The following is a 15,883-nucleotide window of genomic DNA, read 5'->3' as shown; positions in this document are numbered from 1 at the left end:
GTTGAGTTTCATATAGTTGATGAAGATCAGCAAAAGTTCACTTTTGACTACTAAAGAGCCATATAGTTTGGGAAATTTTGAATCCCGCAATATATTTGAGTGTATATAACAATGAAGGCACCTGTAAGGGATTTTTCTAAAATGACTTACATTACACTTTATCTAAAAACCTTATTTTGATCAAATAGAAAAATAGTAATATTTTAAAGAATTATAGTTGCAGGGAGTGTCTTCAAAGCCAAGATAGGTTTTTTATTTTTGGTTCAGGTACAGAGATCCTGAGTTGCAAGAGTTGTCTTGACCAAGGCTTCCATCATCTCCTAATTCAAATACCACAAGGCATTGCCTCTCCAATAAAAAGAGCACAGAATCATTTAAAATGAAAAAAAAAACTGTAAAATGTGTTGTGTTTACTGTGTGATAGCAAACTTGGGTAAAACTTTCAGACGACTGCATGATAATTTTCATGACACCAGACATATTTGTCATGGCTTACTATAATTATAATACATTCATAGAGCTGTGCATTTTTTTTAATAGTTCATCTATGGCTAAAAGCTTTGAATGTTTGACAATATGAATAAGCTATTATTGCACCTACTGAACCTATTAAGTTTCAAACATGTTTAACAGTTGCCTTAGAACATGAATCAATCAAATCTTTTCAGTATTCTTCTTGTTGAACTTGACATTCAAAGTTTCAGTAATTAGTATTTATTATTCCTAATATGTGACAAACAATGATCCAGATGTTTAGAAAAGTAACGACTATCCCTTTATATTCTTTCTATAGTTGTTAGGAGACTGGTACTGGAAATGAGTTCCACACACAGTTGCAGACACACACATACACATACATACATACCCACATACATATACATGTATATTTATATCGCTACCTGTCTACAATAGCTGTACCAGGATCAGTTTCATGGCAAATATGGAAAGAGTACTACGAGTTTATTGTTACTTTAGTAGACAACTAGTTAATAATATAGTGATATTAAAATAAGCGAGGACAAACAACAACAACACACCCACATGTTGGCATCTCAGTGTACCCATCTGCTTTTTTCAAAAAATGATGCAAAGGTACCCAACTACAGTACCAGTATTAGTGCTACTATCCTGGCAACTATGGAAATTATATAAAGCGATGATTTTTACTTTAGTAGATAACTGGATAATTATTTTAGTGATATATAAATTAGAAAGGATTAAGAGCATGAATGTACTGAGAAACATGTACAAAGTTTTTTTTTTGCCACATCAGGTGACTTAACAAAGTGGTTTTGATTTCCTGATAGGCAGTTACTTACAACAAAATGTCATAGTTACCAATGCGGCTTCCTGGGGCTTGGAGGTGGAGGCGGATGTGGATGGATGCGGGATGAGTTTGGAAGCGTGTTGGATGCCAGCAGGATGCATTTGTCGAGTGCTAACTTCTGTAATATATATAGAGAGAGACAATTATTGCTTTCTAGAACTTTACAGACCAAATCACTCCCCAGAACTCTGTGACACACTCAGTCGCTGCCCAGAACTCAGCTACAGGCCTGGTATGGACCCCATCAGCTTGTACAACACCCTTAATGGAGTATTTCAGACTTATATGCAACTTCTGTTGCAGTCCCTAACATAGACAGCTCCTTCTGTGGCAGTACAACCCATTAGCAGGTATGAATATAGCAAGGAAGCCTTTGAATGTGTAAAGTCCTACTCCAACCTTGGATGGCTCTCACAAAACTCCCAACATTGCCCAGATTGGTATGGCCAGCTGATAGACAATTTGTAACAGCAGCTAGCACTCAATAAACTCCCAGCAGATAGACAATTATATATTGCCTTGTGAGAGCAATTTTGGGCTTTTTGTGAGAGCCAGTAGATAGATAAATGTATAAAAAATGTTTAGCAATATTATATATATATATATATTTAGCAATATTATATTAAATGGATAAAATATACACACACACACACACATACAGACGCATCCATATGCATCCACATCCCTCCCCCAAAAAAATACACACTTCCTGCATCTGTTTCTGAGTCCGCATCCGAATTGGTAAATTAGCAAAAAGTTAAGATGACTTTAGAGCATGTAAATACTCAAGTTGTAAGAGTTAAGTTTAATGTAATTTTTGATTATCTTCATTGCTGAGAGACAATGGCTGCTTAATTAACAAAAGAAGAAAGGATGAATGAATTGTGTGACAGTCCGTTGTGCTACAAGTATTCCATTAGTGGGGATGATCTAATATTTTAAGCATGATAAAAATCTTCTATGGGTAGTAGCTATGCTGTTCTTTTCTTCTTTTAACCTTGATATTATTTTGTGAACGTTCATGGGCTACAGTGGTAAACTGTGATATAAATGTTTAAATTTTTGGTTGTCACAGAAATCAGCTTGATATTAGCAATCATTGTTGTTTTGGTAACTTGGCATTAAATAAATGGAACTGACTGCAATATTTTCTGGTTTAGCGGGTTCTTATAGACATATTGTTCTGGATATAATCTCCAAATAGTTCTTGACATGTTCTCAGTAGTTCCCTATCCATGCTGATTTATAATTGTTCTTTCTTTTACATAGTGAAAGAGGGTTGTTTGGGGGTTATAGAAGAATGATGCCATTGAACACTCACTCTTATAATCTGTGGAAAATATACACCGAGTCCATGTTTTTGAACCTTGAATATGTGCATTTGAAAGTAATTAAATATTTGCAGTAGACTAACCATCCTCTTCATTTTGCAGTCGGAAATCTTGAAGGCAACCCTTGCAACTGATGCTGTTATTGGGGCAATGGTATTATTTTTTTCCTTTAAAGAGCATGTTAAATGCTATTTTTTTACAAGGAAAACAATGGCGAATTTATGATGATGATTAGCTTTTTAAAAATGTGGATTAATCAATTCAAATTTTTTGTAGCACAGTCTGCATTGATTGGCTTTAAATATAAATCATTTAGTTTATGGTCTACTGTAATGTCCCCTTTTTCCTTTACCTAGAATTTGGCCCTGAAATGATAATTACATCAAATTAGGGTCAGTGGTTACTGCATGTAGGGTTTCTTTAGCTAAGTAATACCACACAACTCATTTGGGATTCATATAATGTCATAGTTGGGATTTATAGTATAACTTCTAAATGTAAATCAACTCAATAGATGTTGCAATTAACTTGAGGACGGCCCAACCATAGAGTTGACAAGATAGGTTGACTTGATGAGGTGCCGCAAAAACCTCCTACCCTAGGCGTAAGAGTGGATACATTGTCCCCATTGGCCTCATTTTGCCCTTGTCATACATACGAGGAGGGTTACCTATTTTGGTGTCCTATCGCTGTTCTCCTTCATCTTGTCATTCCTAACTTCTAATGATTGAACACCTATTCACCATGGTAGGGAATGTGAAGAGTATTAACAATAAGGTGCCCCGAAAACCTATCCTTATTATGCCCAAAGACAGTCCACTTTGTCCCCCTTTGGTCCCATGGGGATTTCCTGGTCACAACTATGAGGTGGCATGTTTAGGTGGTGTTCTCATCATTGTTCACCAAATTGTGATTGTCTCTCCTTCCTTACCATGATCAATTACAACGATTATAATTAACATTTTAAATCTTTACACCAATATTATGTGATGTGCTTCTGAATTTCATATTAAATAATTAATATATTTATTGAACAATATATTTATGAGAATAATACGAAATTATCAATATTTATGATTTTTTTATGTATATTTATATTTATTTATTTATAGAAATGTTTATATTTTCATAATTACTCCTTGAGCCTGGCAAAATTAATTATTAAAATATGTTGTGTAATTGTACCAATGGTATAAATACCAAAATGTCAGTCTAAAATTCTTTACTCTTCCTTTTTATTTCTTTCTTGCTCACCATGCCTAATGAGAGGTGTTTTGAACTTCCTTTATATTTTATATTTTATATTTGGGAATGGTCGTTTGCCAAAGGACTAGTCTTAGATGCCCCTTTTTCATAGCTAACAACAAATCTTTAATAATAATGATATTGTCATTGCATCTTGACTACTACCATCACTCCAAAACTCACAATTTTGTAGACTATTTACTAGTCATTGGTATATTTGTTAATTATGAAATTAATTAAAGGATTTCATCGATAGGAATGATTTCCAGTAACTACCACTCTCCATTTATTAGTCTTGGACTCTTGATATCCATGTTTTAGTGAGGGTATCTAATAAATGATTTCTTTTATGCAATATTGCTTCACAATATCTTTGATCGTCTTCGCTGCCAATGGTATTTAGTGACATTGTCTTGTCGTTAGGAATATTGTATTGTAACACTACGATCCAATATTGTTTCATATTGTCTACCTTTGGTATATTGATGATGAGTTTTTTTTTACTTATGTAATGTTCCCGTTATAAAATAAATCATTTATCAAACTATTGTTAATGGGCCAATTGATTTAATATATCTTGCACCCATTTTTATTTTGTTTCCGTAGTTTGTGTCGCCGTCGGCTATCTTTGTACACCCTCAGAAAGTTTTTCTTGACGGGTATTTAAGCACAGCTTGTAGGTAGTCTTTAGGTATGCAATTTGGATTATTTTGTTGTACTGCGAATTCTTGTTGGGATTCTTTGTTGTTTGACATTTCGGAAGTGAAAGGCCTTCCCTATTTGGCTCTTCTGGCTTCGGTGGGATTTAACCCTCACCCTATTCTATCACCTGTAGCACTTCGCTCGATTTGGCAAATCAAAGCACCATCATTTTGCAAATTGGATATATAACTTGTTTAATTGGTTATGCTTTTCTTGTGGTCAATCTTTGGCAAACGTTTGTGTTCTCTGGCATTATTGGTGTATCATCCCTACTCTCTATCATCTTCATTGCCATAGATTATCAACTCTGTCCCTCATCCACGGCCATTTGACAATGACTAAGCCACTAAACGTACGACCTCCATAGTTGCCCATATCTATATGACCTTAGACCACCATACGACCTTGCCTCCATCATCTGTACGATCTATGCCTTCAAGTCACCGTACGGCCATTGTGTCGCTCCTCCCTCCTCCGTACGAGCATTATGTCTCCCCCCCGCACAACCTTTCCACTGTATGAAATCCACTTTCCACAGTATAAGTGACTACACGCCGTACGACCTCGCCATCCTTGGTGTACGACCGGTTGCCCTCTCCACTCCATCACTTCGTACAATCACACAGACACTGTACGGCCTCTAGTTGGCATCTGTATATCAACTCCAATCTTACCGTACTGTCCTCAAGAATTGTAAAGAGAGATTGTTAAGAGTCGTTGCATGGGTCAAAACACTATAGTGGTATCAGAGCTTTGATCTTACCAGCCTGTGGATAGTGAATGAGAGTTTATAGCAGGAAGAGAAGAAGAACCCATTCCGTTGATAGAATGGCTGCTGAATTGGAACCCACAACCGCCGAACTTGTGGCACTACTAAGGGAGCTTGTGAGGAATCAGACATAGATCAATGATACTCAATGACTCATGGAAGAAACTCTCAATAAGTTGGCAAATAATAAAATATCTGGTGAACAAAATGGACACAGCACAAACTCTGTATCGGGTAATGCAAACCCTCATCTAGTACGCTCTCGACCTTTCATGCCATCTTTTCCCACGAAGGGAAGCAACGAACCTTTGAAGAAATGCAAGAACAATTGAGGGAAGATTGGAAGAATACGAATTTTGAGGAAGATGTATCCTACAAAGATTATACAGATTTGAGAATGAGATATCAGGGGGTGGAAACAAAGGATATTTTAATGATGATCTCAGAAGGAAGTTGAGTAAAGTAAATTTGTCTCCATTTGATGGATCTGGATTCATATTTGCGCAAGTGTGGGTAATGAAGGCCAATACTTACTTCCAGCTTAATTCCATGCCAGAAGAAGAAGCTATTAAATTTGCTGCATTGCACTTGGATGGAGTTGTGCATGAATGGTGGCATCATGACACCATCACGCTGGGGCATGATCAAATAAATACTTATGCGAAATTCACTGAGAGATTGATAGATCGATTTAATGGTAAAGATCTGGAACTCAATTTCAAAGATTTGGCATAGCTGAGACAAATTGGATCGGTTGACCAGTACATTTAAGAATTTTAGAAACTCTTTGTTTTGGTCACGGACATTTCTGAAAGAAGATGAGTAGTACTCTTCATGGATGGACTAACAGAACCATTGAAAGGTTGGGTAAAGGGGTTCACTCCCACCGCCCTGTTAGAGGCCATAAGAAGGCACAGAGTATGGCATCATCAACATCATCCTCATGAAGTCACTCGCATTTCAAACCGCCGGTGTTTTCGAGGGATAGAGTTAATAAACCTCTGCCCAAGAAGCCGTTGTTGGACGAAGCTGTTTACCGCACAAATTAATTGATTGATGCACAACAATCGCAGTACTCCTTTATTCGCATATGTCAACAGGTTACATACAGAGCATAAGATGATTTACAATGTACTCAGAGGGGGTATAAATACTTCACGCCGAACCTTCTTGAAGGGGCCATCAGCTACATACAATATGTCCGCTACAACTATTTACCAATGACATCGGCTACAAAATACAAAACCTCTGATGGCATAACCCAGTCGGCTGCAAAATGCAAAATCTACTGACGACATCATCCCCCCCAAAAAGAAAAGTCATCTCCTGACGACTAACAAAATAGGAGACAACCCACATACAACAAAACAAAAATACTAGAGAGAAGGTGGTGCCCCTGAAGAATGCTGTTGTTGACGCAACTCATAGACCTGCTCTGTCTGGATGCTCAAATCATTTTGTATCTGTGAATTAACCTCGACGGCCTCCTTCAGAAGAAGTGCCGTATCCATAGCTTGCGTCTTGGCTAACTGTAACTCCTATTCTGCTGCATCCTTATCCTGCACAACCGCTTCCTTATCCCTCAACAAAGCTACCCTCTCAGCTGCCCAACTGCCTACTGACTGGCCAAATCCGTAGCTAACTTCTCTTTAGCGTTCCTCTCAACTGCCCAAGATCTCTTGGTTGCAATCCTGTCCGCGTCTGCGCGCTTGTGAGCATAATAAACCTCCTTATACTGTCCCACAATCTCATGCGCCAGCTTCTCCAGCGGAGTGTTGGGTGGCCCCAACTCTGGCTCACTGGCCCAATCTGCCAACATCTCCAGTGTCTCAACTGCTGGCCAACCTCTCTCCTCAAAACATGAATGGAACCCTTGTAGACAAATCCCCCTGATGTAAGCTTGAACCAAATGCTACTCCCCCCGCCGAGTCATAGCCTGCAATGCCACATCGTGTCCCTTCTTTAGCACAACCTTCATAGCCCTGAGGTAGTCCCTGCACCTGCCCTCATCCGACCTATAATACTCCTTTGCAAAACCCTCCATCGTCCACTTGGCATCACTATTCTCTTCCTCATCTGTGGGGACCATGCCCACATCTGGTGCGGCCTCTACTCTCGGTGCAACCTCGACCTATGACACCCCCACCTCCTGAGGCTCTGGTACTGTAGTTGATACTGCTAGGTGCTCGAGGGATTGGATGGACGGACCAACCTTGGTAGGGATGAGTCGGAATTGTTGTCTCAAGAAAGCACTGGCTCTATCCATCACCTCTGGTTGCTCTGATTGTGAGGGCTCCATGCTCTCCTCTTGGTGTGCTGGATGGGCTGACTGGATTGTCTGTACTGGCTTGGCGGCTGCTACCAATGAAGACGAAACGGTGATGACTGCATTACAGTAAATCACATCCAAGCGAACCTGGGGCTCAGGCTTCGGCACTGGCAACTCTACCCTCTGCGAGACTGGCTCCACAGGTGCAATTGGAACAACATCTGCTACGGCCGTGAAGAAAGTAACACCTGGAGTGGTCGTCGGTGTATCAACATTTGTCGTCGGTGGGACACCCTCTGCCATTGCCCGTGGAACATCTGCTATCACTGGTGGGGTCATCATGACCGGTGCATGACGCTGACCAAAAGGAGGAATGTGTGACGTGGGAGCGGACAAGTGCACTAAAGTTGACAACTGCGGTGGGGTGAAAAATGTGGGCTCACTATTTGCTGGTTTGCTGCCAACCTCCGCGGAAGTACTCTCTTCCTCATACTCCACCCTGCTGCTCTCCGAAGTCCCCTCCTGTCCACTATCAGTGTCCTTGTGAGCCGCTTGCAATCCCCGAAATACCTTCTTCTGTCCTGCTACTATCCCACCCGTGTCTAGATGTCTCCAATGTCATTTGAACAAATGGATAACAAAGAGCCAAAGAATGTAGCAAATTAGCAAAACAAGCAAGAAATTGCAAACAAACCCGAATCCTCACACTTACTTGGAGATCAATGAGCAAAATTTTGAAGAAGTTAGAATGAACTTGTTCTCTCCAAAATCAGGTTCTCCAAGTATGTCTGCATGCAATGACCAAAAGCCTTTGAAGGACTCAAACCTTAGCTACAAATCGGGTTTAGAAGATGCAAATGCATGTGGTAAACCTTGCAAATGTTGTTGCAAAAGAAATCCTAAGCGCAGATCGCACTTGTTGAAGGATTTCAATGTTTGAAAACATCTCCCTTTGGCAGATCGTAGTCTCCAACTTCTACAGCATGTGCATGTGGTTGATGCAAATAAATTAAAGAGTTTCTTTCCTTATAAGTTGCTAGGTAAAACTGTGATCTAAAAGCCCTTTAAGATGGTTGTTTTTGATTTAGGAGAGAAAAATCGAGTTTACAAGAGTTTTTTAGATGTACATTTTTCTTTGGAATGTCCAAAATTGGGTTTAGAAAGCCCAAACACGTGTAAAATGGGCAAGATGAATGCATAAAATTCATGTTGCAACCAAAATCGAGTTCTCCAAGAGCAAATGCATGTGACATTTTTTATGCAAACACATTCCTTCAAGGTAAATTGGGTTTGTGAGAGGCTTTTGCATGTCGCGTTTTCACCTTATAAGACAAAAACAGGTTTAGAGAAAGCTTTTGCATGTCACATTTTCACCTTATAAGCCAAAAAACGGTTAAGAGAGGGCTTTTACATTTATAAAATATGCATTGGCAACGCACAAGTTCAAACGCTTTTCTTCAAGGAGCAAAAACAGGTTCTCTAGGCCGTATTACATGTCATGTGTTTGCTTGTAGAGAAAAAATAGGTTTTGCAAGCCCAAACGCATGTGTAAAAGGTCAATGCAAATGCATGTTTTTGAGTTAGAAGCCAGAATTGGGTTCTCTGCATGCATTTAGATGAGACGTTTTTGGATGCAAAAGCAAAATTGGGTTTAGAAACCTCAAATGCAAGTTTAAAATGTGCAAGGCAAAGTGATGAAACTCATCTATAGACCAAAATTGGGTTTAGAAGAGCCAATTGCATGTAAGGTTTTCATGCCTTGCATTTACATGTATTTTGCCCAAAACTCCACCTCCAAGCCAAAATTGTGTTCTCTAGGAGTGATTGCATGTTTTAAATATGTAATGCATTTGCATGTCCTAGCCAAAATTGTGTTCATCTGGATGCATTACCTATAAAAGGGCAACAAACACCTCCCAGGATGATGATCTCTCTAGAATATTTTAAGTAAACATGATAAAGTTTTTATAGACATTTCTCCTGGTATACCGCCTCATTGAGGATTTGAACACACTATTGAGTTGGAAGCAGTAGCCAAGCCGGTCATAACCACACCTTACCGCCATCCTAAGAAATTCAAAGATGACATCGAAACGATGATTCAATAACTGCTAGAGAAAGGATGGATCCGTCCCAGTTCCAGCCCCTTTGGGTCATCCGTGGTTTTGGTCAAAAAGAAGGACAAGACAATGCGCATGTGTGTGGACTATCGTGTGTTGAACAAAAAAAAATAAAGAATAGATATCCCATTCCAAGGATAGATGAGTTGCTAGATGAATTACATGGCCTAGTCTATTTTTTGAAAATCGATCTCAGTTTCGGATAGCATCAGATCTGCATGAGGGAGGAAGACGTGGAAAAGATGGCCTTTCGTTGTCACTACGGGCATTATGAGTTTCTGGTCATGCTGTTCGAATTGACGAATGCACCTGCTACATTCCAATCGTGCATGAATTGCATCTTCAACAAACAATTGGATAAGTACTTGTTGGTATTTTTTGATGATCTTATTTATAGTAGGACATGGGAGGAGCACCTGAAGCATTTGGATGAAGTCCTAAGGATCATGGAGGAGCAGTCTTTGTTCGCTAAGCAATCCAAGTGTGAATTCGGTATGATAGAAATATTGTGCCTGGGGCATGTTGTTAGTAAATATGGAGTTGAAGTTTATCAAGAGAAGATTCAGGCTATCCTTGATTGGCCTCCTCCAAAATCACTCATGGATTTGCGAGGGTTTTTCAGAATGTGTAGTTATTACCAGAGGTTTGTTAAAGGATTCTCTCAATCAACGCACCCTTAACAGATCTGACAAGGGGTCTTTCCAGTGGAATGAAAAGGCACAACTCACTTTTGATAAGTTGAAAGAGGCAATGAGCACTTGTCCTATACTTGCATTACGTGATTTCACTCAACCGTTCATTCTGGAGTGCGATGCATCTGGAGAAGGCATTGGTGCAGTATTGATGCAAGATATACACCCCATAGCTTATGAGAGCAGGAAGCTTACACAAACGAAACACTTATATTCCATCTATGACAAAGAAATGTTGGCCATTGTACATGCACTAACCAAGTTTCGGTAGTATCTGGTGGGTGCCAAGTTTGTCGTTCGTGCGGAACACAATAGTCTGAGATATTTTTTGGAGCAAAGCTACTTGAACGAGAGGCAACAAAAATGGGTAAGCAAGGTTCAGGCTTTTGATTTTGACATTGAATATGTGAAAGGAAAGAACAATGTCATTGCAGATGCCTTGTCTAGGAAACCCACCATCTGCTCACTAAACCAGATTTTAGCTGATTGGAAGGCACATTTGTTGGTAGAATATTCCAAAAACACATTTGGTTGTGAGCAGAACAAATTTGAACATACTCTGCCTGCCAGGTTATTGCAACCTCTGCTAGTCCCAGAACATAAGTGGGAAAGTATCTCGATGGATTTCATAACGGGGCTTCCTAAGGTGAATGGAAAGGATTGTATTTTCGTGGTGGTTGATAGATTGACAAAGTACGCACATTTCTTCACCATCCCTTTAGATTTTCAGGCCGCACAAGTTGTCGTTCTTTTTTTAGAGAAGTCTTTCGTCTGCATGGGTTACTCGAAAACATTGTCAGTGATCGGGATGGGTGATTTATCAGTATCTTTTGGACATAACTGTTTCGTTTGGCAGCGACAAAATTATCACCAAGTACTAGTTACCACCTTCAAATAGACGAACAAACGGAGATTGTGAATAAGTGGCTCGAAGGTTACCTTTGAAACTATGTTTCAGGACAACAATGGGTGTGGGTCAAGTGGATTCACCTAGGAGAATATTGTTACAATACGACATATCATATGTCCATCGGGATGGTACCATTCAAAGCTGTGTACAGGTACAAACCCCTCTCCATCGGCAAAGTGCTGCGAGATAGCCGTGCACCAAGTGCAAGGGACTGGCTTCAAGAGGGACAGGACATCCTACAATACCTGAAGGGAAACTTACAATGGGCACAGAATCAACAAAAGATGTACGTCGACAGACACCGAATGGAGAGGAGTTTCGAAGTAGGGGTCTTGGTTTATCTCAGGCTCTAGCTATATCGACAATCCTCATTGAAGGAAAAGGGAAAAGAAAAATTGAAGCCACGATTTTATGACCCCTATATCGTAGTTCGTTACATTGGTGAAGTCACTTATGAGCTAGGGGAGCCGTATTCATAACGTTCTTTCATGCTTCATGCCTGAAGAAGGCCATGGGGCAGAATGTCACGGTAGCCATAGACTTTCCACCACTCAATGAAGAAGAAAAATTCATATTGGACGTTGCGACGTGAAAGGACGAGCACATGCTCCAGCAGTTGACATTGCATTTGCTTGAGGACAAGCAAAATTTGGGACGGGAGGATTGTGATGTTCCCGTTATAAAATAAATCATTTATCAAAGTATTGTTAATGGGATGATTGATTTAATATATCTCGGACCCATTTTTGTTTTGTTTTCGTAGTTTGTGTCGCCGTCAGCTATCTTTGTACACCCTCGAAAAGTTTTCCCGACAGGTATTTAAGCATGGCTTGAAGGTAGTCTTTAGGTATGCAATTTGGATTATTTTGTTGTATTGCAAATTCCTGTTGGGATTCTCTGTTGTTCGCCATTTCGAAAGTGAAAGACCTTCCCAATTTGGCTCTTCCGGTTTCGGTGGGATTTAACTCTCACCCTATTCTGTCGCTTGTAGCACTTCTCTCGGATCTGGTAAATTAGAGGACCATCATTTTGCAAATTGGATATATAATTTGTTTAATTGGTTATGCTTTTCTTGTGTTCAATCTCTGGGAAATGTTTGTGTTCTCTGACATTTTTGGTGTATCATCCCTACTCTTCGTCATCTGCATTGCCATATATTATCAGCTTCGCTCCTCATCTGTACGACCATTTGACGAGTCAGCCACTCAACATACGGCCTCCATAGCTGCCCATCATTCGTATGGCCTTAGACCACTGTACAACCTTGCCTCCATCATCTGTATGGTCTACAGTTATCACCGTACAGCTTGTCTTCAAGTCACCATACAGCCTCTAGGTGTCAACTGTACGACCATTGTACCGCTTCTCCCTCCTCTGTACAACCATTGTGTCTTCCCCCCTGTATGGCCTTTCCACCATACGTAATCCACTTTTGACCGTACAAGTGACTACACACTGTACGACCGCCCCATCCTTGGTGTACGACCGACTGCCATCTCCGCTCCATCACTTCTTATAGTCACACAGACACTGTAGGCCTCCAGTTGGCATTCGTAGATCAACTCCAATCTTATCGTACTGCCCTCCAAAATTGTAAAGAGAGATTGTTAAGAGTTGTTGCGTGGGTCTTGCCCATTGCAAAGCCTTTTGTTGCACGACTTGTCACAATATTTATATTTTTGATTTGTGAGTGAACTTCAACCTAGATAAGATAAGATAAAATAAGATAAATTTATTAATGTCCAACAAGAGACTACAAAGAGGTTCTAAGGGACTACCAACACAAAGCAGTAGACTAGCCAGTAATGGGTGCACCAAATGTTGCCCGAGGAAAAGCTTAGAACAAGACCCGAACGAGAAGCAAAAGTAGAAGCCAACAACAAGCTTGCTGCTCTGTGTGAGTGTGAAGAAATCCAAAACCGAAGAATATGGCCTAGGTGAGAGGAAGCCTCATGTCGTCTCTAAGCGATGAGGGAAGTCAAAGGTTGCTTCCATGTATAACCCTTGCACGGCCTCACAATGTTTGCATGCCCTGGTGGTAGGAGACCAAGTGACTGTTTGGTATCTTGAGTTGGGAAGACCAACTTGAAGGAGTTGATCCGTGTGCTGCATCGAAGGTAAATTGGAACTGCAAGGTGTGGTCTTGAAGCCTCGTGGCCTCTTGAAGATAAAGTGCCAAACACCGCTGGTTAGTTATCTAAAAGAGCAGAGGAGAGACTCAATCTCTCTGAATAAGCATTAAAATCTGCCTCTTATCCCATATGAATATATGGGGCAACGAAATATTAAGTGTGCCTTCGTCTTATCCTCCCCAGTGTCACAAAGCCAACAGATATGGTCCTCTTTATCAACCTGATGGTCCTTTTGGGTATGAAGTCGATGGGAGCCCACCCTAAAAGAGCCTATGGTGATGCGGAGTGCTTGTGACCAACGACAAGAAAGATACGGAGGACACATCATGATACGAAGAACACGCAATGATCCCATCCCATATATCAATAAATTACTCCAGAATAAAGGCCATCCTTAGACGAAGACTTTTAATAGCCCTATCTGGTTATAGCTAAATCAAGCATCAATTTCTTTCACATTTTATTTGTTTGACATTTTGTCAAACACTTGGCACACTAACTCAATATAACTCTAATGACAAATCTCTCTTGAAGTTTGAGTTAATTACGTTTGCATTTGGAACTTATATATTGAATGCTGAAATCATTATTGGTATCACAACTTTGTAAGCAGAATTTTCAAGTGAATGCCAATGCTGAAACTAACACAATCACATAGACTAATAACCATCTTTATTCAATGCAAATCTGATTGCTATCAAGATAGATGACAATAGTATAAACTGGAACTAATTACAATTGCAATTTCCTTGTAATAACATCTTGCCAATCAATTACAGCTTCCTAGCAACCAGACCGGGCCTTTAAAATCTCCAACGCAAGCCACTAACAATGGAATGCAGGCCTAGAAAAAACAAATTGCAAGACCCCAAAACAATTCACAGCCCTTGCAAATTACATCTGCAGCCCTCAAACAAATATGCAGCCAATCTCACATATTTCAAATGACGCCAAATGCTGCTATATGGTAAACAAGAGCCTCCAAACATGTACAAAAGACTCCCAAGCCAAATCGCAAGTCTGCAAATATATGCTAGACTTTCAAACAACTGTCATGTCCTCTCCTTAATCTGACTAGCAAGGTTATGTGAGTTAGCTTATCATGGGGGTCTCGTAGGCTAGCAGTTGTGGATAGGGACTCATACAAGATATTCAATGACCGGGCTTGACTTTACAGGCAATATGGAGCCACTTGGGTGCAACTCCTTGATTTTAGGGGGTAACCCTACATTTTAGGAGGATGTATAGTTTCCAGATTTGAGGTTCTGCATGACCATTCCATGGTTTCAATTTCAGGATGATAGAGTGTGTTCCCTAGTTTATCGGAGCATACCTAGATTATAGGGAAGGTACTACCAGTTGAGCCATCTCATTTGGTATTAGTCACAGATAGGTGACATGGTCAGTTTCACGTTTATTTGGTTGGTTTGGGATTTCAGAGGCAAAATCGGGAATATTTTAATATATTTAAATATTTCCTAAGTTAGCATTCAAATAATTTATAATAAGGCTATTTATATAGCCATTTCAGAGTGATAAGGGGAATATGGCTTTCTTTGGTTAGATGTTCCCTTGTGTTATAGCTTGTTGGGAAACTCTTGAATGATTATAAACTATTTTCACTATTCAGAGACCTTTTGGCACTCTGAGTTATGACATTTTTTAAAGTAAATGTTTTTCCTATAGCCTAGACGCCTTTATTTGGGAACATTTTATTTTATTATAAAAGTGCAAAGTGTAATTCTCATTTAGGGTTCGATTTGCACTTGGGAGGAGTTATAAGGAGATGAAGACCTAATTGTGAAGTATCTTTTGACTTTTGAAACTTGTGAAATTGGAAATTGTTCTAGTGGAGTTATTCAGAGGCTTGGGATGAAAATCCTAAATCTGAAGTATTGGGACTCAGACCTCAACAAGGATTTGGTGATTTAGTAGTGGAGTTGGAAGTTACTATTCTCTGTGGTAAGGATCGACATTCTTTATAGCACTATTTATCAGAAGGAAACATCACATTCAGCTACGCGGCCAACCTATTCCAGCTTGGGTGTTTCTTCTTGAGGCAGCCCGGGCTTGTATTGTGGGTGCCATTCCTTATTAGAAGCCACGGTTTGCAGTTTGGAGATCATACACGGGTTTGTGGAACCAAGGTCTCCATCTTTTGTGATTGTAAAACCCTCTACAACTGGCGCTAGGTTCATGTAGACAACAACAAATCCATTTGATATATTTATTTCTTTGACTGCAAAAATCTGAATACTATGCCTGGTACGATTTGAATCATTTCCAAATTGTCAAGTGTTTTCAATATATGAGTGCTACTCATCATTCTTAGTTCGAAGTTATTTTTTATTTGTTATTTACTTGCATATATCTTCAAAAACACCTA

General features: G+C 39.8%; 1 protein-coding gene across 1 annotated transcript in view; it reads left to right on the top strand.

Moving 5' to 3' along the window:
- The window catches only part of LOC149551010 (FAD/NAD(P)-binding oxidoreductase family protein), a 304,663-nt gene that overhangs the window by 76,965 nt on the left and 211,815 nt on the right, over positions 1-15,883 (top strand). The window contains exon 6 of the mRNA XM_089786572.1: positions 2,761-2,811. Within this exon, the coding sequence (XP_089642698.1) occupies positions 2,761-2,811 (51 nt within the window). The remainder of the gene's footprint in view (positions 1-2,760; positions 2,812-15,883) is intronic.

This window comes from Cupressus sempervirens, chromosome 6 (assembly GCF_028749045.1).
Source record: "Cupressus sempervirens isolate cs-2001-9-10 chromosome 6, ASM2874904v1, whole genome shotgun sequence".
In the NCBI taxonomy this organism is placed as follows: Eukaryota; Viridiplantae; Streptophyta; class Pinopsida; order Cupressales; family Cupressaceae; genus Cupressus; species Cupressus sempervirens.
Note: the sequence above shows the minus strand (reverse complement) of the source record. Positions and strands in the feature narration are given on the sequence as shown.